General features: G+C 60.0%; 1 protein-coding gene across 1 annotated transcript in view; it reads left to right on the forward strand.

The window, feature by feature from the left end:
• Positions 1 to 18608: 18608 nt before the first annotated feature.
• The window catches only part of NOL4L (nucleolar protein 4 like), a gene marked incomplete at both ends in the record, with an annotated part of 58979 nt that continues 51652 nt past the window's right edge, over positions 18609 to 25935 (forward strand). Inside the window, one exon of the mRNA XM_082293049.1 lies at positions 18609 to 18917. Coding sequence (XP_082149175.1) covers positions 18609 to 18917 — 309 coding nt within the window. The remainder of the gene's footprint in view (positions 18918 to 25935) is intronic.

Raw genomic sequence — 25935 nt, forward strand, 5'->3', positions numbered from 1 at the left:
AGAGCCAGGCTGCAGTGCGGACCCTGTGCTCCCAGGCATCACCCCGCTCATCCCCGCCAGCTCCAGCAGTGCAGCAGAGAACAGGGGCTGAACTCTGGGGTCTGTCAGTTCCCAGCGTGGATTCAACACCGTTTTGATTCTCAACCATGTCAGATGCTAATGACCAAGGGAACTGGGATGTTCTCAGATGAAGCATCATCTCTGCACTGGGAATGCCAATGCTGCTCCCTTCACATGTGAAAGAACCCTCCAAACCCTGAGAACAAAAGCCTCTGCTCAGAGGGAGCAGAGCAGATGTGGGTTCCACTTGTGCCTGAGAGCCCATGGGCAGGCAGGGAAGGAAGGAATTGGGGCTCCTCACTGCTGGCTCTGCCTGACCTTGAGCAGGTCGTGTGGGAACTGACAGAGCTCCTCTGGGACATCCTGGTTTCCACAGATCTCACCAGGAGCCACTCCATGCCAAGGGCTTTCAGCTTGGTCTCCATCCCTGTCCCATTTGCAAAATAGGGTGACAAATCTCGGGGCTGGCCAACAGCTGGGAGGGAGCCATGGCAGGTGAGACAAGCCAGGGAGCAGAAATGGCAGGTAAGGGCCCCAAGGCCCAGCCCAGTGCTGAAGACAATCCTGACCTTCCTCACCCCACATGCCATCCTTTTCCCCAATTCCTCCAGGTTTTGGGGTGATGCAGCACTCAGCAAAATCACCAGCTGTGAACTGCAGCTCCCCAGATTGCTCTGTCTGCCTGGGAACAGCAGCCCTGAGCATGCTGGAGGGCCCCAGGGCAGCACCACCACCCTGCTGTGCCACGTGAATCCTTGGGGAGAGGGACACACAGGGGCTGTGTGAGGCTCCCTGGGGTTCCCATGGTGTTTGCTGTCTCCTCACCGGAGCAGACAGGCGAGGGTGGCACCGTGCTGGAGCTGAGGACACACTCCCAGGGACGAGCCCTCAGCCTGCCTTGGGACAGGATTCTGCACCCACTCTGCTTGGAACAGGGGGAGGGCATCCCACCCTGCCTGCAAAACCGAGCTGCTGCCTCCCATTCTTGCAGGAGGTGGGGGAAAAGACCGGTGGTGTCCAAGGCAGTGGAAATATTCCTAGCATGTCGTCTGGTCCTAAGCCTTGCCATCTCTCTAGGCAGTTCTTTGTCCGAGCACACTGGGAACAATTGGGGTTGCTCAGCCAGACCACAGGCTGTCGATCAGCAGAGGGAATGAATGCTCCGGCATACGGAACCCATCTTCTCCCACAGCAAGGGGAGGTGCCCACCAGAAACCAGCCTGTGGCACAACAGCACAGGCAGAAACAATGCCCGGGCACCCGCGCCACTGCCAGCCCCGGGAAGGGGGATGGGTGCTCCTCAGCCCATCCAAGGAACAACCAAGTGGGAGGGGGGTGACTGGGCATCCCCAGGCCCCATGTGGCATGGTTGGCACAGCCATGGTGACAAGGTCCCAGTGTGATCCTGCACTGCAGGTGGCTGAGGAGGAAGAGCTGAGTCTTGGGGATCAGAGAGGAGCCCCCAAGCTGTGGGATCGGGGCTTGGCCAGCCCCTCTCAGCACCCAGTGCCTTCGGGGAGTCCTATCCAGGGCTGATGGCATTTACTCCCTTGCAGACATAGCTTCACAAAGGATGCCAGGCCTTGCAGTGACAAACCCATCCTGGTCCCAAGAGCCTGATCCAGCTTCTCCTCTCCACGACACCCTGAGCAGCCACGGGCTGGTGCTTGGCGGGGGGAGCACCCACCAGCCTCCCGCTGAGGCAGCTCAGCCCATTTCCCAGCACTCGACTCGAGTTTATAGGGCTGCTCTGTCCCAGGGGCATCACTGTCACCGCTAACGAGGTTACCCCAGACCAGGCACCGACAGAGAGGGAAAGCAGGGTTAACCCTTGTGCCACTGACATATTCCCACAGCACGGGCAAGAGCTCTTAACAAGCTGCAGTGGTGGTGGGCAGCTGTGAAACATCAGGTGAGGATCCCCGTGCCATTCCTATGCCAGCCCTTGCACCGCAGCATCCTTCCTCTTGGAGCACCCCCATATCCATGAGAGCAGCACCAAGCCCTGAGGTCACACACCTTGCACCCGGTGCCCACGGCAGCAGCACAGAAAGGACGGCGTGCACCCCCATGGCGTCCGCATCCCTCAGCTTTGTTTCACATCGACAGCTGGGATGTGGATAAGGAGTAGGATGCAGCCAGGGCGCAGGCAGGAGACGTTGGGTGGCCGAGGCTGTTGCTGCCCACAGGGACACAGCACCGCTCACATTCCTGCGGGAAAATGTGAAGGCTGCAAGCAAGGTCAAGGGCCCTTCCCTTGCTGGGACTCGGCGTCAGACCAACACCAGGGTGGCCCGACCCACCGTCCCGGGGGGCTGGGGACTGTCCCTGCACGCTCACCCCACAACCCCCCGCCTGCAGGGCTGGCTGGGACACGGGTGGGTGCTGGCCGCGCTCCCCAGGGACCGCCAACGCGGGCAGCCCCGTTCGCCCGGCTCAGCAGCCCCGCGGGGCGGGGATTGGGGTGGGGTCCCCAGGCAGGGCCCCTTCGTTTCCACCCCCGCGGCTGAGACCCGGCGAACTCACGGCAGTGCCGGGCGGGGCCCCCCCGCCCCCGGTGCGGTGCGCGGTGCGGGGCAGCAGAGGGCGCCAGAGCACCGCGCAGGGCCCCGCGCCCCCCGCCGCTCCCCGCACCCACCCGGTTCCCACCCTCCATCCCTCCCCGCACCCACCCCGATCCCACCCTCCGGACACCCCCATCCCTCCCCGCACCCACCCCGTTCCACCCTCCGGACACCCCGCCCCGCGCCCTCCATTCTCCGGGCTTCGTTCCCGCATCCACCACTCCCGCCCCCCGCCCTCTCTCCCCGGGGCATCCTGCCCGCCCTCCTCCAGGATATCTCCCTACATCCTCAATCCCCGGGCATCCCTCCCTCCCTCCCTCCCCCGTCCCCTTTCCTCGACGCATTCCTCTCCCTCATCCCTTCCTCAGCCCCAATCCGCCTCCTGGCCCCACGGACCCTCCCTCCCCGCACCCGGCAGGCAGCCCCCCGACCTCGACCCCCCGCCTCCCACCGCCAGCAACACCATCTCCCCCGCAGTTCCCACAAGCGCTTTCCCAGCCGGCAGCCCCGGAGCCACACTTTTTCTCGCCCACCCCAAAGCCGGGCGTCACCCCCAGATACCTCCCGGACAGACCATCCCACCCCAGCCCCCCCGGACTGCCCCTGCAGCAGCCCCTGCCCCGAGCACCGGCTCCCACCGCCCCCGGCAAAGCCCCTCAAGCTGGCTCAGCTCAGGGTTGGGGGCAGGAGCCCTGGATTTATTCAAAAGCAATAAAACTGAGCCCAAGTGTCCCTGTTCCGTTCTGTCACCCACGGCTGGTACTGGAGTGAGCCTCTGTCCCACCCCACACAGCCTGTGCTGTGCTGGGTCAGGCAGTTCTTCAGTCGGGCTGGCTTTGATAAGAGCAGATTAAAAATAATCATAACAATAACGAGGAGATCCGTCACCTCTCTGGGGGCCAGCTCACGGCGCCTGCTCCCAGCCAGGCAGGCTGGGACGTTCAGCTTCCACTACTGAGGAATTAGCTGTATTTATGCATTTATCGATGTGTAGCCCCCCCTTTCCCCCCCCCACACCCCCCCAGGGGATGCCGGAGGGTGCCTGTCCCACTGCAGGTGGCCTCAGCAGGGCTGGGCTCCAGGGAGGTAGCAGGAGCACAGGATGGAGCCCCCCTGGGTGCAGAGAAACCCGGTCTCAGGCAGAGCCCCACGTGCTGGCCCAGCTGCGTGGGGTGGGACTTGGGGGGAGCCGGAGCCCCCCTCCCCGGGCTGCGGGCGTGGAGCAGTTCGACAGAGCCCCGTCAGAGCAGATGAAGGAGAGGGGGAGCACCCACCTTTCCACCAGTTTTTCTACTTGCTCCATCTCACATATAGCGAATTCTGAGCACACAATGCAGTTATTGAATAAAATTATGCTTTTTTTAGTACTTGTATGCATGTGGTTTTTAAGGCTCTGTCTAGAAACCAACCTCTGAGCCAGGAGCAGAGAGACCGGAGGGGAAAGCCGAGGCCAGCTCTGGACAGTTGTGGGACACAGAGATGCAAGTGCAGCACTGCCGACCGTAGCAGCTGGCAGGTGACACATCCAGCCCATGCAGGTGACGCGCCCATCACTCCTTCCACTCCAGGAAGAAGGAGAAAGCACTCCTGGCTGGGGCAGGGATCATTAGGGAGACTGGCCACCGCAGCCAGCCCGGGGCTGCCTCGCCTCGCCTCTCCTCTCCTCTCCCCTCCCTGTCACTGTCTCCGTCCCCCGTGGCGCCAGCTCTGTCCCCCTCCCGCAGAGCTCTGCCTGTGCCTGCGAGGACAAGTCCTGCCTCCCCTCCACCATCTCGCTCTCCCTCCAGGCAGCGGAGCCGAGGCGCTGCCAGCTCCATCTGCACAGTGCAGCGAGCACCGGGCCAAGGGGCAGGACCCACAATCACATTTCCTTGGAGCACATTGTGCTCCCGCCTTGCCGAGGGTGTTGGAAATGGGTGGCTGTAATAATGGCGCCGTGAATAACCACAGCTCAGTTACTGTGGCCTCCAAGCTCAGTGTGCTCCAGCTCCAGCCTCATCCCCTCCCAAGGCTGTTCCCTGCCATGATGTGCCCTGGTTTCCAACCTGCCTTAAAACCTCCTGCCTTGGCCCAGGTATCTGCAATCCCCACACCCACCCACGAGCTCCCATCAGCGCTTCCCTCATTGCAGCTAGTTTGGTTTTGACCTGTGTTCCCCTCCCAGCAGGACCCCCATGGACTGGGGACACAAAATCCCCAAACAGGGGCTCTGTTGCCCTGTGACAGGCAGTGCAGCACAAAGGGCTCATGGAGCTTTTATTGCTGCTGATCCTGCGCAGCTCCCCCAGACCTGCCTGGAGCAGAGCCTGCCCTTGGAGCCAGCGTTCTGCAAACAGCAGCCCCAGGGCCCTCCCCAGGGCCAGGGCGCAGCTCCCCACTCCCGCGGCAGCCCGGCCACAGGGCAGCAGGTTCTCCTCTGCCACCAAACCTGGCTGTGGCTGCGCTGGTGCCATCTGTTCGTCAGGCACAGTCCCGTGTCACGCTGTGATGTGGGAGCCATGCCAAAGCTCCCGGACCCTGCTGGAGCACCCGCGCTGGAACCGGGCTCTGAGTGCCGCGACCGATGCGATTTGCAGCCCTGATAAAAAGATGAGGGCACAGATGCCAGCGGCGTTTCCCGGCTCTGGGGATGAGCCGTGTCAGGTGGGGCTGCGGGTGCTGGGGTTGTGGGGGCAGCTTGGGGGGGTGCCAGGGCTCAGGTGGGGGGCATCTCCCCAGACCACACCCCAGCTGGGGAGATTAGTGCCTTGTGTGTTCCCAGCAAGGACACAGTAGTTGCAGGGCTGGAGTGACACTGGGAAGCCTCGGGCTGGGCTCTGTCCCGCTCTGCTTGCTCGGGAATGAAAGGATTTGTCAACGGGGAGCTGATGAGTTCCGCGGGCAGGCAGCTTGCCCTCCTCCCAGCACCCCCTGTCCAGCAGGTGGGCTCCTGACGGCATGCGGCTATTGCAGGCACCCCGAGCAGGCTGCCCCCGAGTGCCGATTGCACCAGAGGGTCTGAACCCACTGTCCCACCAAAGCCCCTTAGTGTGGGGGCCCTGACCCCACCGGCCGGACAACACAGCGGCTCTGGAGGCTCTGACCCTCTAAGGTGTTTCTGCAGGATGCTCAGTGTGACCCGGGCAGTGCTTGGCACACGGAGCAGCCACATGCGGCGGAGACAGGAATATGCTTTCACCAGGAGAACAAGAAGAGCCTCTGATGGCTGCCATGTCCCTTGTAAACACCAACTTTGAGAGCATCAAATTACAGCCGCTGCCTCGGCTCCAAACAAGATGGTAATCGGGAGCACGGAGGCACCCTGCCTGCATCCTGCCTGCACAGCGGGGAGCACCGGGAGCCTGGTGGCACCGCAGAGGCCATGACACCCTCTCCTGCACTGCAGGACTGCCGGGGCTCGCTGCGCCCCGACCCCGCACAGCACAGCGACCCAGCGCGCCCCGGGCGAACGGGAGCTCCCCGCCCCCGGCCCTGGCGGAACCGCTGCTCGTTTATCCCCGAGTGCGTGCGCAGGGTCCCCGTGGCAGCGAACACAGCGCGGTTCGGTGCAGCCCCGTTGGGGCACACCACTGCCCGTCCCCGCAGCCGTGGGCGTGCGGGGGGAATGGCTCCCACCGAGGGCTGGGTGAACTGACCCCCGTGGTCCCGGGCCCGCCGTGCTGCTGCCGTCCTCGGCGTCCCGGCTCGGGAGATGCTCGGTCCCACGGCCGCTCCCCGAGTCTCCCCGCAGCAAGGCCGGTGTCCGGGCTGCAGCCGCCGCCCCAAGGAGAGCTCGGGGAGGGCACAGCCGGGCAGGGCCAGTCCCGGGGCCGCAGCTGGCGGGATTGGAGGCAGCTGCCCGCAGCGCGGGCCCCCCCCCCCTCCCCGCTGCCCGCGGCCCCCCCTTCCTCGGGCAGGAGCCGCTCCGGCCGCTCCCCGCTGAGCGGTCCGGGCTGCGGGGAGGGAGCAGCCCCCGCTCCCTCCTCCTCGGTCCCGGCCGCGGACAGGACCGAGCGGTTCCCCCCCGCCGCCGCCTCGCCGGTCCCGCACAGCGCAGGGACACCGGGACTGGCCGCTCCCCGCCGCGGGGCTCTGCTGCTCCCCCCGCCGCGGGGGCTCCACGCTCGGCCGGGCCGGGGTGAGCGGTGCCGGCGGGGACACGCGGGACCGCGGCTGCGCCCACGCTGCGGCAGCTGGCGGGGGGCGGCGGGGATCAGCTGCGGCCGGGGATCAGCTGTGCCCCGCGCCGCCCCGCCGGGCCCCCCCCGCTCCCTGGGGAGCGGCCCCGGGCCCCCCCGCACCGCCCGCCCTGCCCGCCCTACCTGCCCGCCGCCCTCCCGGCCCTCCCCGGGGCGGCTGGCGGCCGCCCAGCCCGGAGCTGCCCTGCTCCCTCCTCCTCTCCTACTTCTCCTCCTCCCGCGGGCACAGCCCTGTCTAATCCCACGGGTGTCAAATCCACGCTGCGGCTTTGGCCGTGGCGGGGCCGGAGCGGATCCGATGGGGCCGGTGGGGAGGACGAGGGAGGAAGGCGCGGGATGCTCCGGCGGGGGCACCCGGCCGAGCCCCCCCTCCCGCACACCGCAGCCATGGCAACGGCGATGGGCTGTCCCAGCCCGGCCGCAGCGCAGTGAAGGCGAGAGGGACGCAGGGAGGGAAGGAGCCGCCGGGCGATTCCTGAGGGGCTGGCACACACACAGCCGCTGGAAGCGACCGGAGCCAATCCCCCGGCTCCCTTTGTGATGCTTCCTGACACAGATTCCCTCTCCATGGCTGACTTTGCAAGTTTCCCCATCCTCTTCCCCTCCTCGCGCCGTTCCTTTTCATGCGACTAAATTATACACGAGAGGAGGGACATGCTGGAAATTCTAGTGACAAAATAGAAATGAGCAGATTTGCGCAGGCGGCTGCAGCCCGGCCGCCTCCGGGACTCCTGCGAGCCAAGAGAGACCGGACCTAGTCCCAGGGCAGCAGCATTAAAGCCCGTGAATTTTGAAATCACCAAGGAAAAGGCTTTTCCTGCGGCAGCAGAGAAGTGCGGGCGTGTAGAGCAGGATCGCGGTGGGTGCCGGGACCGCGGCCCCTCCACGCACAGCGGCTGCTGTCCCAGCACACAGCACCCTCGGGGACGGCAGGCGACGCATTCACTTCCCCGGAGAAATGTCTTGTTTGGGAGCCAGTAAAAAATATGCAAATCTGGGAGGGCTGGGCCTCAGCCTCCGAGCAGCCTTTCTCCCCTGCCTCCCCTTCCTCCCCATCCCAGAGCTCTGTGGGGCGAGCTGCGCCCTGGGCAACAGAGGGAAGGGAAAGGCAGAGCAGGGGGAGCGCGGGGGCGGCAGGCGGCAGTGGGATGGAGATTTGGTGTGTCACGGAGCAGGACGGGGAGATGTGCGCGGGATAGCGGCTCCTCCAGACCGCGGGCATGCGGAGAAGGCTCCTGCTCCCGCAAGCCGGGGTGGGTGGAGCATGCTGTCACTTTTTGGTGCTGGGCAAGCCCGGCATCGCTGTCGCAGGATTGCTGCCTGTGCAATGAGTCAGGAGCAGCGCTGCCACGTTTTCCTCCTACAGGCAGCGTCCCGTGGCGGGTCGGTCGTGCTCCGCACCGGGACGCGCCCGCACACGCGGTGCTGCTTCAGCTCCGGCGCCACGTGGGTGGGTGAATCTCCGGCAGCGACTCTCCGGGGAAACCCCTCTGTTGGGAAGGATGAGGACACCGACCTGCAGCTCGGACGAGATGTGGAGCGCCTGGCTCAGGCAGGGATCCCACGGGACACGGGCATATTCCTGTGCCTGCGTCCCACCTCCTCTGCCAGACAATGAAACACTGCCCTCCTTCCCAAGTCGCAGCAGAACAAATAAAGCAAGCGCCATATGGTGCCAAGACACGTTGGAAATGGGGCCAAGCCCAGGAGGTAGGGGAGGTGGCAAGCCTCCATCCCCACACCAGTCCCCATCGCCAGCTCCAAGCCAGGGCTGTCCTTGGGGGAGCCCTGTGCCCGCTCCTCCTCCTTCCCCCCGCAGCCACTGCCCCGCTGCCAGGCACAGCTTTGCATTTCAGCCGTGGCTTTGCCTGCAGTCCTGGGGGAGCACAGAAACCAAAGCTGTCCCCGAGAGCACTTTTTCCTCTAAGGGCTGGCCCAGGGACACAGGTGTCCCCCGCTGGACTGACACTGGGGCGTTGTCAGGAGATAATGCCCTGCACCCTGTCACGGGACAGGGCACCCTGCTACCTCTCCCCCAGAATTACAACAGGAGTGGGCACCACAGACAGCTTGTCCCCTAAAGCCCCTGCAGCTCAGGGGCTGAAGGAGAAGCCTTGCAGCTGCTCCAGGCCACCACAGGATACAGGACCCCACTGCAAGAAGAAAGTGGCAGTTTCTGCCTGTCACAGCAATCCTCCTGCCTGGATCCTCCCACAGCCCTGCAGCTCCTGGATACCCTGTGTGTTTTCAGGCGAGTCACCTCCAAGCACAGGCACCCAGCAGTGAGGTACCTCCCAGGGGACTTGGGCACCCTACGGCAGGGCTTTCAGAGGTGCTGAGCGCCTGCAATTCCCTGCAGCCTGCTCTGTGGAGTAGAGCACATCCCTCTGAGAACCCAGCCTGCCCAAGGCCCGACTCAGGACAGCAGATCTTGGAGCTTCCTTGGGGGCAGGATATGATGAGCTCCTGGGGAAAGAGCCCCACACACTCTAACAGACCCTCTGCATGTGTGGCAAGCAGATGCCAGCCTCGTCTGTGCCTGGGAGCCACGTCACAGAGCTCATGTGGCACCTACCCACCTGCCAACCCCATTCACCCCATTCCCTGTGCAAGGGCCTCCAAAAGGGAAGCACCTGGCTCTGTCCTCCAGGTTGAATCAAAGTGAGAATCTCTTGGAGGTTTTGTAGCCACAGGGCTCAACTCTCTCACTGCAAATGTGAGCAGATCATTTGCACCTGAGTCACAGAGATGAGAATCAAGTAAGTTGTGCAAGCAAAGGACTTTGTTGAATCATACACAAAAATGTTGGGATGATAAGGATCAGACAGGACCCAGGAGTAGCCCACAGATCTCTCCATCTCTGCACCATCCTCCTTCCTGCTTTAAAGAGGCAGCACTGCCTGATGGAGTGTCTCATAACCTGGCTCCATCCCTCCCTATCTATGCTCCCATGACCTGGCTTCATCTTCCCTCCCCTACCTACAGAGCCTCTGAGAATGCTCCACACCAGTGAGTGCTTGATAGCTGCTCTTCAGATCCAAAGCACCGTGTGAAAATACTATTTTTTATTGACAGTGTTACAGGTAATGAGAAAAGCAAGAGGCAGCCTTGTCCTGCACAGCCTACCTGGATTCCTGTGGAGCGAAAGTGGACATGGCAGAGGGTCCCAGCTATGGTGCTGTTTGCTGACCAGTGGCTGTGGAGGTCTGCCCTCATCCTGGTCCCAGCTCCACTTGGGCTTCTTACCCACCACGTGTTGATAAACAGAAAAAAATGTACAATGGCTGCATTGAAGTTCCCAGTTAAACAGAACAGCAGTGGCTGCTCAGAGGGGGAACTTCTGCATTATCTTTTGCTCTGTTAATTCGGAGGTGGGACTTGCTGAAACAGGGACAATCCACAGGGAAAGATCTGGATTTTTGAACACCCCTGGGGTGAGATCTCAGGCAGGGTTAAATGCCAGCAGGCAAAAGAACAGCAGCAACCCCAGGAGCAAAGGGGATACGGGTATTTTGGGGCAGGCTGACTGCTAGGAGCAAGGGAAGGTGTTACTGGGAGGTGTGGGGTTAGGGCATCCCATGTTCCAGCACATGCAGCTGCAAGGCGAGGCCGGGGATCCTAGGTGCATCACCAGGTACTGACTGGCAGCGGGCCCCACGAGAGGCCGGGACCTTGTCTGGATCACCAGGCAGCAACTGGCAGCAGGCTCTGCTGGAGACTGAGGATCCAGCACTGGCACCGCAGCCACACGCACAGGACAGTGCCTGGCTGCTGCAGGGTGAGCAGTGGGCACAGCTGAACCCAGCAAGTCACCGAGCTGCAGGCAGCACAGCACAGGCAGGGAGAGCAGGAAGGAAGCCCAGGCAGGGAGCACAACAGGGGAACACAGGCAGGGTGTGCAGGCAGGGAAGGGAACGCAGGCAACAGTGCTGGCAGCAGCAGCCTACCTAGGGGAGAACCAGGGAAAGCCTTGGGTCCACGCTGTGACCCAGGACCTTGCTGCTTCCCAAGCCCCTGATGGCGTGGCAGTCCCGGGGGTCTGCAGCCTGGTTTGTGCTGAGTTGGCAGGGTCCTGCTCAGCAGCAGCCAGGTGGGATCCTGTGCCTGGAGGAGACACGGCAGGATCAGCCCAGAGCAATCTGTTCGGCTAGAAGTGGGTGGTAAATTAACGGCAATGGAAGAACGACTCCCCGGTAGCTCCAAAGTGGGGCGTCAGCAACGAGCCGAGCTCTAACGAGCCTCGAGAAGGCTGGAGCCCTCCGTGCCATTTCATCTCTGCTGCTCTGCGTCGGATTTCCCAGGAGCCCTGCAGCCTCGGCCACATTAATTATGCAAATGAAAAGGTGATGCCAACTCACCATCTCTCGGTAGGGTCCCTGCGAGTGAAGCTGGGCCCGAGCACCGGCCGCTGCCCTGGCTGGGGCAGGGAGGGTCCGGGAGCACACCAGGCAGGATGGATGTTTGCAATAATTATCCAGTCATCCCCTTCAAGTGTACTGCAGCCATAGCAACAGACAGATGTTCTGTCCCAGCCAGAGTCCGCATCGAGCTGGGGAGGGAAGCACAAAAATTAACCCGTTCAGCCCTAGGATGGCACAAAATCCACTTTATTCTGGGACCAGCCCACACTTGGACATCCCTGAGGAAATCAGGCAAAAACCCAATCACACTGTCCCCAGATTAATCTAGGAGAAATTGCCCCAGTGCTTCCTTGGCCACTGTCTGACGCAGAAAGTTGAATGAGAATCAGTAGCATCCCATGGGATGGGGTCTGGCTCTGGGAGGGCTCTGCTGTCTCCTGTCCCACATGGAAGTAGCTTGGCTGAAGCTCAGCATCTCCTAGGGGTGATGTTGCAGGTGAGGTTTTTCAGCTCTGCTGGTACCCAGCCTTTGGGGAGGGATGGATGGCACCGGGAACTTGCTCAGGGACGGCCACGAGCAGCTCTGCTATCAACACCTACATTGTGCCCTCAGCACAGCCCCTGCTGAGCACCCAGCTAGGCAGGAGGGGATGGATGAGCCACATGAACCAGTGTCCACTTCTGAGTTAACAGCTGGTCAAAGCCTTTAAAGTATTCGGAAGTGGGATGCAGCCAGACCAAGGAATAGCTGGCATTTCGTTATCCTGCTGCTGTACAAGTTCCCAGGATTCAGCCTGAGTCCATTAAATCTCACCCAGAAATATTGACACAGGGGGTCTTGTGCCCCCCAACACACCAAAAATGTAAACCCAGCTTTTCCTGGGGCCTGCTGAGCAGGCAGCACTCCTCAGGCACAAGGTGTCTTCTCCACCTGCCAGGAATTCCTTCCAGCATTGGCATTTAAATGTTGTAAGCTAAAGGCCAGACCCCCATGGACTGCACAGTTCCCTTCTGGAAGGATCAGAGCTGCCCACCCCAGCTCTCCCCTCCTGTGCCAGCTGTGCCCAGGGGTCCTGCAGAAGCAGCAGGGTTCCTCAGAAAGCAGAGCAATCCCCTGACCTCAGAGCAGGCTCATTGGAAAGCCCCATCCAGATGTTTGCAGCTGCAGGTGCTGCTGGAGTGTACCCATGGTGAGGATTTCAAAGGAGGGCGAAGGGGCTGGGTAGGACAGCCTGAGTAGATGTGCCTGGAATAACAGATCATGCCTGGAAAAATGGAGAGGACCTTTCTCTGGACTGGTGGAGGAACACAGACCCCCCCAGCACAGAACCAGACAACCATGGAATCACAGAACTGCAAAGGATCGAAAAGACCTCTAAGATCATCGAGTCCAACTGTTAACCCAACACAACTGTGAGAGGTCACAGGAATAGTCTTACTTCTTAAACTGTACGACTATTTTTGGTTCATATTCCTTCCCTCTTGTCCTCTGCCACACAGACAATGAGATCTCCAGCTTGCAGAGGGCACCCCAGCTCCTCCCGGCTGCTCCCGGCGCGCCTGCTGACAGCTTGTGCCGCCTTAGCACAGCCTAGCCTGGAAATCTGTGGTCTCCCGGTTGGGTTTTTTTTCCCCTTCTTTCTCCTGAAGAGAAAAAGCAGGGAAGGGTGAATTTGCTGGTCTTGAAACTGAGGGAGACGTGGCATCATGTGCAGTCACAGAGGATGTGGGCAGGTGCCATCAGCCTTCCCCACGCAGCTCTGGGAATGGAGCTCAGCCCTGCTCTGCAGCTCCCTGGCTGTTCCTGCCCGGGCTCCCACACAGCTCTGGCAGCTGCTGGGTATTTCGGTTCTTCCCCACAGCGCCAGGCTACCCCACTCCTTCTGTGGCTCTTCCCCCAAGCACATCAATCCAGTGGCCACGTGGTTTGATTCCCAGCCCACTGAAGACACGCTGGAGACAGAATAAGAAGGTGGGAAAAATGTCTATTAAATCCCCTCTTAATTTGTGACTCCGGCTGCTCTGCTTCTCTTAGTCCCAGGCCTCTTCCAAGCAGAAGCCTCACCAAATGATGCTTGGTGCTGTGATATGGACAGCAATCCAAGAGGCTCCAGAAGGAATTCACACTCCTTGCTGACTTCCCTGAGCTGCTTTGACTTATTATCTGACCTGGATCTAAATTGAGTTTTGATTAAAGTCAAGAGTAATTCTACTTGGGAAAACCTCATTGTTTAGGCTCAGAGTTACCAAAAGCTACAGGAGAATTAAATCTGATTTCTCACTTTGGGGACAGAGACCCCGATGGGACCCCTGACAGTGCCCAGTGCCTGCTGCGAGAGGCAGCCACGCTGGGCCATGTCACCCAGAACCTGACCAAGCTCCTTTTTGCTGCCACCAGGTTCTCTTCCCAATTCTTCTCTGAGGCACTCCTGTAGGCCCTGGTGGCTCCAATGCTTGGTCAGCATCTCCTTGTGTCAGACACAGGGTTATCCGTGGTCTGTTCATTCTTTCTCATCTTATCCCAAGGTGGTGCCAGGGTTTAGCCCATGTCCCTTCCTTGTGTCTATCTCCAGTTGTCCACAAACATGTCTTTTCTCAGCATCCATTTCTCAGAGATCAGGGAGCTGAGTCATCTCTGTAAGACACTCTCCTCTCTCCTGAACAATTCAGCAAACTCTCTCTGCACTAGTTTCAGGCTAAATTCTCTCAGTGTGGCTCACCAGAACCAGCCCAAAGCGTCACCAGAGCCCTCATACTTCTCTATGCATCCCTTGAAATGAATCTCCGAAGACTTGGAATCATTCCCCTTTTCCATTCTGCTGGTGGATCACAACTACCCAGATGGTGGATCACAAGTCTCCTCTTGGTGGATCACAGGTCTCTCCATGGATCACAGGTCTCCCACCCAGCCTTGGGCAGGTGAACATCTCAGATGCAGACTGAGAGAGACACACAGGCTCTCTTTGTGTTTGATTGGAAGAATAAGGCAGTTCCAGTGAGCAATTAATCTCATTCCCCAGGGAGTGTTCAGAGGATGGGGATGAATGGTATCTGTAGGTGCTCATTGTCTCACGCTGACTGTAGAGACAGTTGAGACACGCAGGTACCACTGGCTGTCCAGCTGCGAATGTAAAGTTACAAGAGCCAAACATCATCCCTAGTGATCCCATAAGTACCTCAACATTCTCTGTCCCTCCCCAAGGAAGCACTCCTGGATGCCAGCAGAAGGGATGGTTATTAACTCCTGAGTTCACTTTGTGTTGCTTAGCACCAAACAATGCCTGTGGGTGGGTTGGATGCTCCCGTGCCCACCCCTCTGTCTGGCTCTGATCCCACCCAGCAACGAGTGCAATGGTCAGCAGATGCTGACCAACAAGACCAGATGTTCAAGGCCAAGTTGGACAGAGCTTGGAGCAATCTGGTCTAGAGGAAGGTGCCCCTGTCCAGGGCAGGGGGGTTGGTACGAGATGGTCTTTAAGGTCCCTTCCAACCCAAACCATTCTACATTTCTATGATCTCTGGAGTATTTGATGGGATGTCTCTGGCAGCATGGCAGGATTTCTTCCCATCCTGTATGTTGTTCAGACCTCAGTACGTCCCAACTGCTTTGCCCTGTGCATGTCCAATCCCTGGTCCAGCTGAGCACTTTTGTCAGAGGACCAAAAATTTCTTTAGAACAAGACACAACTTGTAGGAAATTAGAAAGGCACCTCAAAGAGGAAAGAGCAGCAGAGTGATCAGATAAAACCCAAATCCAACCTTTTTTTCAATACAGTATAAATAGCAATGGACCTGGAGTCACTGCGTTTGTCTATAAAAAAGCCATCAGCAGACACCCTGTGCTGAACACACCCAGTACATGACAGCCTGAACCAACAGCTGAAGGTCCAGTGCCACCAAACAATTTCACTTTCCTTTTTCCCTACCTTTAAGGACAAGAGTGCCTCAACATCATGCATTCTAATCTGGAGTGTCATGAGATTGCTCATGCAGTGCAAGTTAAACCCTCATTGAATCCATGCTGGATTGGACCTAAAATATTGATCTGAACCTTTAGGCCAAGTGTGAAGGGTCTGCCCAGAATCCTCACTCAGAGGACATCAGTTCTTGGTGTGACTGGCCTTGCATTCACAAACTGGGGAAACTCACGTCCATGCTCACCAGAGAGGGACCTTCTCTGTTGCTTTGTAGGTGGACCCCAAACCTTCCAATGGTTGGGCTGAGGTAGGAGAAGACTTCTGCCCCTGCCTATGGTGCTGCAAGAGGACATTCCCTTTGCACTGGCTCCTCAGTAGCTCAACTGCAAGGTGGGGAATTCAGTGGTGACCTCAGCGAGGGAGTCTGATCATGGTGAAAAACGCAGCATCACTCCTGGGTGGAGCAACTCCTCAGCAGAAGCAAAATGTTCTTTTACTCCCTTCTTTGCTCAACATCTCCTGCAAAGTGGCCGGACTCCAGAAATGGGATCTACTCTGGCTCTCCTGGACATCCAGAGGTCTCCACCTCTCTCACAATGCTGATTCACCAAATTCTCATAGGATCCCCCATAGGGTCCTCCGTGCCAGCCAGCTCTGAAAAACAACTCAGCCTGTCACTGCTTTGTTTGCGACAAGTGTATGCCCAGGGACTGGAGCAGGCTGAGAGCTGAGCCTGACTTTATCCACCAAGGTGTTGCAAGACAGTTACCTACTGAACCCAAATTCTGCAGAACACCCTTTTCTTTTCTGCCATTTCCATCCACTCACTGCTCCTCACAACCATCCCCAGAAAAAGCCATGCTTCCATGGCTAGCTGAGGCTTCAGAGGATGTCCATCCTGTTCGTAGCGGTCATCAGAAATACTGCAGCAGCACGCCAGTGAGTTCCTGTAGGCATCCTGTACAACATGCCTTGGGGTGAAATTCCACAATGGGGAAGATCCTCTGTGTTCCCCAAGTCCCTCTCCAATGGCGTCATGTTGGGCCCAGAGCAAACAGCACGGTGACACTGAGAATGTTTTGAGAGCTGTCCACATATCCAGTGGGATAGGGAGGGTCGACATGATCTACAGTGGCATGTTGCAATAAGCAATGCCAATGCTCCAGTGTCACAGACATCCCCTGGTTTCACCATACCCCCTCTGGCATGGCTAACCCATGGCTCAGCTCCTGCAGCATTCCATTCCCACCTCAAGATCTTTTGGATGGGCACCATGTGACTGGCACAGGGCAAGGGACAGTGAACAAAACTGCCCTTCAGCCATCAAGCGCCCTCACCTTCCCCCGTCTCCAGCTTTGGCGTGAGGCGCTGCTGCTGGCTGTGCCCTGGCTGCTCCGATGCCACACCCAGCATCTCCAGCACTGCCCTCACAACTCCTTGACACATCAAATTCCTCTTCCAGGTTCCCACAGTCTCCTGGCTCCTGCACCTACATCCTCATGCCAGCCATACTACTGCTGACCATGCAGGCAGCCCTCGTATGGTCCACTACTGTGCCCCCGACTTAGGATGGAGCAAGTGTGTGGCACTGCTGGGTGGGCATGGATCACACGTGTGGCACTGCTGGGTGGGCATGAAGCTCACGTGGCACTGGTGGACAGAGCAGGAGCACATGCATGGCACTGTTAAGTGGACATGGAGCACATACATGGCCCCAATGGGCAGACTGCATGCATGCATGGCATTAATTGGACAGGCAGAAAACACACATATGGCACTGATGGACAGACTGGGAGCATGCAGGTCACTGACAGACAGGGAGCAGAGGTAAGGGACCGATGGACAGATGGAGCACACGTGTGGCGCTCATGGACAGACTGGGATCACATGCGTGGCAGTGATGGACTGACAAGGAACGTCTGGTGGCACCAACAGACAGACCAGAAGCAGAAACATGGCACTGCCGGCTGAGCATGGAGCACACATGTGGCACTAAGAGACGGACCAGGAGCACATATGTGGCATTGATGGACAGTCAGAGAGCACATATGACACCAACAGACAGGAGAAGAGCACACACGTGACACTGCTGAGTGGGCATGGAACATGCATGTGGCACTGATGGACAGACCAGGAGCACACATATGGCACTGATGGACAAGCAGCACATGCGTGGGACCAAGGAACAGACCGGGAGCATATGTGTGGCACTGGTGGGAAGACCAGGAGCACGCGCGTGGCACTGCCGAGTGGGCATGGAGCACACATGTGACACCGATGGACAGACCGGGAGCACGCGTGTGGCACCACCAGCATCTCGGCACATGCGTGTGAGCGCCGGGCAGAGCCCGAGCCGCAGCCGCCGGCCGGGACGGGCCGCCCCATCTCACCCCCCCGGGGCCCGCCGTGGCCGCCCTCGCCTCCGCCCCTTCGGGGCCGGAGCAGCGGGACCGCGTCCCGACCCCCCCCCGCTCGCCCCGCAGCGGTGGCGCTCGGTCCCGCCGCGGGACAGCCGCGGCTGCGGGGCGCGAGGCGGATGCAGAGGGCGGGGGAGCGGAGCGAGGCACCGGGGCCGGGGTCCGGCCTTTGTCTCCCGCTCCAGGGGCCGGCAGGACCTCCGCTGCCCCGGGGCCGGGCTTGGGGCGGGGTGCGGCTCTCCCGGTCCGGCGGGACAAGCCGCAGCCGCTCCGGTCAACCGAGGGCGCTGCGGGGCGATCCCGGTCCTCGCGGAGGGTGGAGGACCCCCCCTCTTCACCTTCCCACCGCCGCTCCCGCTGCCCCCGCGGCTCCTCCCCGGCTCTGCGGCGGCTCGGCAGGTGCCCGCCTCCGCCCCCGCCGGCCCGTCCCGCCGCACACGTGCGCCCGCGCCCCGCCGGCCCTTTGTCTGGGACCGGCACCTGGACCCGCGCCCACCGACACCCCCTACCCCGCCTCGGCCGCTCGCCCCCCCGCTCCGCTACCCCGCTCCCCGGCCGTACGGGGCCGTATGGCCGGGGAGCAGGGAAGCGGGGGGGGGAAGGGGCGGCCCAGCCAGGGGAGCGCATCCCACCGGAGCCGGGGCGGGGGGAGCAGCTGCCCCGGGGCCGGGGGTTGAAGTGGGGGGGGGGGGGACCCGTCGGTGGCAGCGAGGCCGCTCTAACAGGTGGGATCCCGCTGAGAGGAGGAGGCGGCCGGAGGGGGGCGGAGGAGGCAGGGACGGGCGGGCGGGCGGGCGGGCGGAGGGAGGGAGGGAGGGGGACGAGCCGGAGCCGCCTGTGATCCTGTGACAGGAGCGGCTGCTGCTGCTGCTGGCGCCGCCGGTGCCTCCCTCCGGTCGCTGTCCGAGCCCCGGTGCTCCCCCCCTTCCCCGTTACAGAGGCCGCCACCCCTCCTGCGCTTCTTGCTCCCTGCTCCATCCCGCCCGTCGCCCCCGCAGCCCGTCCCGGGAGCGCCGCTGCCCCTCCGCCCGCTCCGGGACAGGGCGCGGGGCCGGGCGCCGCCGCTGCTGCTGCTACCGCCGCCGTTACCGCCGCCGCCGCCGGTCGGGCGATGCCGAAGCCGCCGTTACTGCTGCGGGGGAGCCGCCCCGGGGACAGCGAGCTGGGGCGGCAGTTCCGGGACTGGTGCCTGCGCACCTACGGGGACTCGGCCAAAACCAAGACGGTGACCCGGAGCAAGTACCAGCGCATCGCCGAGGTGCTGCAGGGGGGAACCGGCTCCGGCGGCGGCTCCGGCGGGGGGGAGAAAGGCAAGTTCCAGTTCTGGGTCCGGTCCAAGGGCTTCCGCCTGGGAAACGGCACCAGGGAGGCGACGAAGATGGGTCAAGTGGTGGTATATGTGCCGGTGAAAACGGGAACGGTTAGTGCGCTCCGTGCCCCGGGGGCTCTATGTCTGTCTGTCTGCCTGCCTGTCCGTGTCTGTTTGTCCTCCCCGGGGGTGCGGGCGGGGAGGGGGGGGGGGAATTGCCCGGGGCGGGGGCGGGCACCCCCGGGGCCCTGGTCCCCTCCACCGCCGCGCCGGCCCTGTCCCGTCAGCACCGGGCGGCCCAGCCCCGCCGGCCGCCGGGAGCGCGCATGCCCCATGCGGGGCGCGACGCGGGGCCCGGCCGCTCCCGCAGCCCCCGCCGCTCCCGGGGCAGCCGCCGCGCCCCCGCCGCCCCGACCCGCCCGGGATGCGGATGGGGAGAGGCGCCCGCCCGGAGCCTCGCACCTTCCGCCGCCCCCCCGATCCCCATCCCCGTCCCCGTCCCATCCGGTGCTGCCGCCTTCCCCGGGCGCTGCCGGCGCGGGGGAGGTGGGGGGGGCGGCGGTGCCCCGCGCCCGCCGCCGTGCACCTGCCCCCGCGGGGGGGCCGCGCCGCCGCCCGGTGCGGGCCCCGCCGCCCCCCCGCCCTGTCCGATCACGTTCGCCCGGCATTTCCCATCCGCCCCACGGCCGGGGACAGGGCTGCAGTCAAGGGCAGCGGGCGGCGGGGAGGGGGCGCCGGCACCCCCCGCCCCCCCCGCGCCGCCGCCGCGCCCTGCCCGCCCCGCCGCCGCGCCGTGCCGAGCGGAGCGGAGCGGAGAAGAGCGGAGCGGAGCGGGGCGAGTCTTGCCGAGCCGAGTGGAGCGGGGCGAGCCCGGCCGCCGCGCTGAGCCCGGCCCCGGCGTCCCGCGGCGCTGCCCGCCCGGCGCGGCCGCCGCAGCCGGTGCCCCGGGGGGTGCGGGCAGCAGCAGAGCCCGGATTAGGGCAGCCCCCCCGCCCGCTCGCGGGCCGCTGTCCCGGGAACTCCCCCGCCGGAGCCTCATTGTTCGGCGCCCGGCCGGGCCGGGGAGCGGGGCACCGGCCGCCGCCTCCCTCCCTCCTCCCGCCGCCGCCCGGGGCTGCCCCGCCGCCCCATTGTTCCCGTCCCGAGCGTGTCCCGCTCCCCGGCGCGGGGGGAAACGCGCAACTTTGGCGGCCCCGGCCCCGCGCAGGGAGCGCCCGGTGGGGCTGCCCCGACCCCGGCCCCGCGCCCCCCGCCATCCCCCGCGCCCCTCTCCGCCCCGCCGGGACCGCGGGCACCGGAGGGCTCTGGCAGGGATTTTTTTCCCCCTGTCCCTCCCCGCCTCTCCCGCTGCTGCTGCTGCTGCTGCCGCTGCTCTGAAGGGTGCAGTGTTTTCTGTGCACACAGACTCCAGCATTGATGTGGCTGGAGGATGCTTCCATTGAGGGCAGCCCATCTGTGGCAAATGCTTCTAAACGCACTATTTACCTCCCATCTGGTCCGCCTGATTATTGGGGGGAGGGGGAAGGGTCATTATTTCTCCCTCTCACTTCGTGGTGCTCAGAGGCTCCTTTCTTTCTCCCCTCTCAGCCCCCCTCCCCCATGCCATGCCCCAAAAAAATTCTTTGCGATTTTTTTTTTTTTTTTTTTGAGACCTCTTAGCAGCCCTCCTCTATCACTCCCCCTGTGCCAGGAGCCCCGGAGGAGGGCGGATTAGGAGCTGTACCCCCTTTCACAGACCCAGCACTCCCTCCCGGGTCCTCTCCATCCAGTCAGCGACTCTATCCCAGATCTTCCAAATGCTGCAGAGTCATGGTACCCCAGAGAGGCCGAGCCAGACTCCCTCGACCCCGCTGCTCGCTAGACGCCCCCTCCCCTTTGTCCGGGAGGAAGTCCCGAGGGTCAGCGGCTCAACCAGGCCGGTGCAAGCCCGCATATTCCCAAAGGGCCTCTGCACAGATGAAGTTTCAGCGAGGAGCATGCCTAGGCCCCCGCATCTTCCCTGGCAGAGTCCCTGCAGGCTACAGACAGGCGTTACACCCAGGCTCCCCTAAACCAGCAAACACAAGCAGATATAACCTGGGGGACAACCGAATTTTCCAAGGGGCAATACAGCTTATTTCCCAGTGCTTAGATGCCTGCCAGATGTTAGGACTGGGAGCACTTTGCAGAGCCAATGGCTGTAGGGAGAGCAGTCATCACAGTCCCCCAAACCTTCCAAAGTGGGGTCTGTAGAAGTTGTTGCCTCCTGTTCCTTTGGCCCTGGTCTCCCTGGCCCCACTGTGCCATTCCCTGGCAGGAATCCCATGGACCATTTCAGATGGGTGCAGTTGGGAGTTTGGCTTTGCCAGAACCGGCTCTCAAATTTAGAGATAACTTGTCAGGGATTTTCTTCAGCTCCTTGTAATTCGGTGCTTTCCTCATCCTTGGTGGTTTGGGTTGGGTTTGGGATGTATTTCGTTGCTCTCAGGCACACAGTCAAATAATTCATGAATCTGATCTGAGGCTTTTGCTGGACAGTAACGCCTGGATTCTGGTTTAATGTCTGTTCAGCTGCTTTTCCCAAATACTTCTGGAGCAGTGTTTCGGTTGCTTTTCCCTGGCTGTGCTCCTCAGCAATCTGATCCGGCTCGTCCTGTCCGCTCGCCCTTCCCCGAGCACATCTGCGGGCGAGCACCATTCTGGGGATGTCCCCCGCTGCAGGCACAGGCGGAGCCCCCACCCCGGGTGCAGTGAGGGGGTGGTGGGGGGTGCGTCCTGCACTGCTCTCACCGCAGGTCGCCACAGGAAATCTGAGGGACCGGGAGGGAAAACTGGGAAAGAGGTGGTAAAGAGCATGTAGAGGGCAGCAGTGGGGATAAGATTTCCTTTCCCTGACAGGGCTGGGGCCACTCCTCCTCTGTAAAATAATAATAATCATGATAATCCCAACCCCCCAAAATAATCACGCCCCCCCCAGCAAGCCAGCAGAGCTGTTCCTTTTGGCTTGTGCACCCTGAGCTGGTTTGTGTATTTTCTGCGCATCTGTAGTGAAAAATTAATTAACATGTGGTTATTATTTTCTCTCCTGAGTAACTTTCCCTTGCCCTCCTCCAGGCCTCTCATCAGAACAGGCCTAATCAGATTTGGGTGGCTTGAGAGCGGGGACTGTGCACTGAGAAGGGGGCATCTGCCTTAGGTGGTGGTCAGAGCAGATGGTGGTCTTCTCAAAGAATGCACTGGGAATAGGAACAGCAGTGCGGACGGATGTCTGGCACAGAGACTGTTCACATTTCTTTTTCCCAGATGAACGTCCCAAAGATGCTGGACATTTAACACATACAATTAAAAAAGCCCTACACAGATAAACACAGGCGGTTTAGCGGTGTAGGACATTGTTGCCTGACAGCCCTATTCACACACGGGCTGGACGCTGCATCTTTTAGGTCAGAGTGCTGGAAAAAAATACATTTAGGCTGTAGTGAAGAGGAGGAGGAGGAGGGTATCTTTGTGTGCTACTGCAGCACAGACAATGGATACAGCCCAAAGTGCCCAGATCTGCCCTTCTTTCCCATGGCTGACACACACTAAGGTGTGAACCCCCTCATTATCCGTGGGCTGGACCGAATCCTGGCACTGGATGGGCAGCACTCATCCTTCTCCCCAGCTTTGCTAAGAACTGTGGGAGAATTTGTCCATGACAAGGTGCTAAGATGCAGTTCATTATAATCTCATGTCCCTCTTGTCCTAAGCATTTAGCATCATTTAGACAGTCTTTCCAGACAAACGTGGAGCGAGATGGAGCCACAGTGCAGGGAAATGGACAGCGCTCGGTGACAACCGGCAGAGCAGATGGCTGTGGCCGGAGCAGCGGGTGTGCAGGGGAGGGTTCTCCTCAGACTTCGGCTCGGGTGTTAGCTGCTCTCTAAATCGATGCTGTACTTGGCCGTGTGTGGTGGGAGCTTGTCACAACTCTGGCGCGGCGGCCAGGACAGATTCGTGCTGGCAGGCCGTGATGCAGGCTGGGGGGCTGCGGGATGAGCAGGGGAAGCCTGCCGTCAGCCCAGCCCTTCAGGGGCTGCGCGGAGCCGAGGGGACCAGGCAGGCTCTGCAGCACTGCCCACGTTTGATTCTGCTTTGCTGCTCTCTCCCCGTCCCCCGCAGCGCTGACACGAGGCTCTGGGGCTCTGTAGGCATCGCTAACAGGATGAGGGCATTGCTCGAGTGGGTTGCTGCTGTTGTACAGGTACAGCTCACCTGTGCCAGCTCCCCCGGAACCAGATGTTAAAAATTATTTCACGATTGTGCCTGGTGAAACTCACCCAAGGAACGGTGCTGGGGTGGGGGGAGCACTGGAAATATAATTGGTGAGTCCAAAATGCAAAATGGATGGAGGCTTTCTCCGACAGCAGGAAAACTATCCCACGGGACAGTGGATAAATATCACAGTACAGCCTATCCCTAAACTCATTTTAGCTACAGAGACAGGGAGTGTTGTGCTGTGAAAGCTGCGGTGCCAGGCCGTGGGACAGCACAGCACAGTGGCAGAATGCCGGAGCAGAGGAGCCGGGCATGTCAGAAAGATGCTGCTCCAACAGCTAATAGAGGCTACATTTTTCCTGATACAAGTACCCTTCAATGCCCATATTCAGTGCCCCAAAAAGCTGCACATCTATAACCTCTAAGAACATCAGTCAACAGAAGGTTTTCACGGCGTGAATAACCACTCAGACTTTCTGGGGACTTCAAGTGATAAAAAAAATAAATCAAGACCGTTCAGAAGAGTCTTAGACAAGGCAGATGGGCCTGAGGGTATTATCTGAGAAATTGTCTATTACTCCCGTTGCACCAGCCTTACTTAGAGCACGCAGAGCTTTCACCTGCGGAGAGATCCCACCCTGAGCACACGGGGCAGCATCAGCTTTTCCAACGAGTGGAACCAGTGGCAGGTTTACATTTAAAGGTGCCCTTAGGAGACTGGAACAATTCTGGCCTGGGTGCATGGTCCCATTCAACCCCATCTAAAGAAAATCTTCCGCATTAGCATCCCCTCCAGATTCAGCTCCAAGTTTGCACAACGTCAGTCACAGATTTTATATGTGAAGCTGCTCATGGTAAGAGTCAAAGAGAGCAGTGACACCCAATTCCCTGGGCCCAAGAGCTGGCTTAGGCTCACCAGGCAGTAGCTGAAACCTTGGCAAGGTGAATTTAAAGAGCTCTGGTGATCCACAGTTACACAGACTGGCAGAGTGAAGTTCCTCACTGAGCTGGGAACAGGAGATCTGGCAGCAAAGCCCACTTGCAGCTCCTGTTCACTCCCACCCCTTCAGGAGAGCCCGCTGAAGCCACTTCTAAGAATAAGGGGGAAACCAGCATCTCATTCAGTCCTTGCTTTATTTCTGCCAAGCCTACAAGCCTGATTACAGGCAGTCCCACTGTGGTCATTAGTACCATGTCTCAGCTCCAGAGATCCCACCATCCCAGCCACCCTCATCCTTGGGTGCTGGCTTTGGTCACCAGCACTCGTGAGACCTGGAGCCCCATCAGCAAAGGTTCCAGTTCCCAATACATGTCTGACCAAACAGTTTCTGAAAAACTAACTCTGCCATCTACACCGCACATCCTACACGATTCCAGAAACAGGCATGGCATTGCTGATCCGAGAGGAGAAGTATTGTTTGGATAACATTTATCCAAAAGTTATCTCTTTGACCCACAATTGTTTTCATATTTGTTGTTCTCAGAGGGTGTCACTCTGAGGAAGGTCCAAAAGCAAACAACCAAAGCACAGCTCTGCCAGGCCTTGGTCAATGAGGCTGAAATGGAAAGAACCCCAGGCCATTGTTCCCACACTTCAGGTTATGTCCCACCTTTGCACAGGAAGAGGATCCAAGCACTCAGGGCCAAGTTAATGAGGAGCAGAGAGGACTGGCTGTAAGGACAGTACATGGCTGTTCTCAGCTCTCCTCGTGGGCCATGGCTCAGAAGGGCTTGCTCTGACCACGGACAGAAGGGGGAATTTGGTCACTGACTAAAGTCTGCAGGAGAGCCCAGAGAGGCAGCCACAGTCCTTTCAGTGAGAACTTTCTCAGGACCATTCTCAGCAGTAATCTCCTGCTGATACAACTTGTTCAGTTTTGGTTTTACCATTATTTTAGGCTTGATATGAGCAGTCTGTGGACTTATGCTGTGGACAAGCAAATGGCAGGGAAAGCCCAGGGCTGTGGAGGAGCGTTGGTGGAGTGTCCATGCACCTGGCCTAGCCAGCATGGATGCTCTGGCATTGCCATGACAGAGGGATGCATATTCATATCTTTCTTTAGTGCAAATTATTAATTATCTTTCCCTGATCTCATATCAGCTGTGCCCACCTCTAAAGAATCGCATTGAGAATGGGCCAGAGCCATCCCTGAGCTTAAGTGTCTGGTTTAATTAGCTGATTGTAGCAAGGGCAGGTACCTGTTGGCCAAAATCATTGTCTTTGTTGGAAAGCTACTGACTTCCACTTTTATGGCTGGTGCCAAAGAATTGCAATTTATTTGAGGAGAAATAATTGCAGACAGTCTGTGCAGTGTGTGGGAGCAGAGAGCAGAGCAGAGGTTTGGGTAACAGTGTCCATGTCTGAGGTCAAGGGAGCAGCCTCTGGAAGTGGAGGGGAGGCTGGTTGTGTCTTCCTGGTGTGAAAGGCCCTTCATGGAGTGACAGCCAGGACGACAATGCTGTGTGAGTGGTTTCTCTGTCCTTGCTCTGCTTTGGCTTGGCAGCCCCAGAGGATGTATTTCCCTTCCAACAGACGGGTAAAGGCAATGCTGGTGGCTCTGATGGATTTGCTCCTCATCAAGTGGGAGGGAGTGCTCTGGAAAAGACAGGGTCACTCAGTCTCTGTGGCTCAAGTCTTGGCTTTCCAGTTGGTAGTGGGTTGCTTTTATGGGTGTCTCTGGGCTAAGAATTCAGACTCACCAGGCATCCCCCCAAAAAGAGGAGACTAAAGTTTGGGACTTCTCTCCTGGCTTGCATTTGAAGGAGGGACCTCAAAGCAAATACCAAGTCATCTGCTCATCCACTCTGTGGTGACATCCAAAACCTTCTGGGTGTTGGTGCTGCAGGTACCACCCACACTGGCTCCCAGGTGCTGCAGGGTGTTCCAGTTTGC

Source organism: Coloeus monedula (assembly GCF_965178545.1).
Source record: "Coloeus monedula genome assembly, chromosome: 17".
In the NCBI taxonomy this organism is placed as follows: Eukaryota; Metazoa; Chordata; class Aves; order Passeriformes; family Corvidae; genus Coloeus; species Coloeus monedula.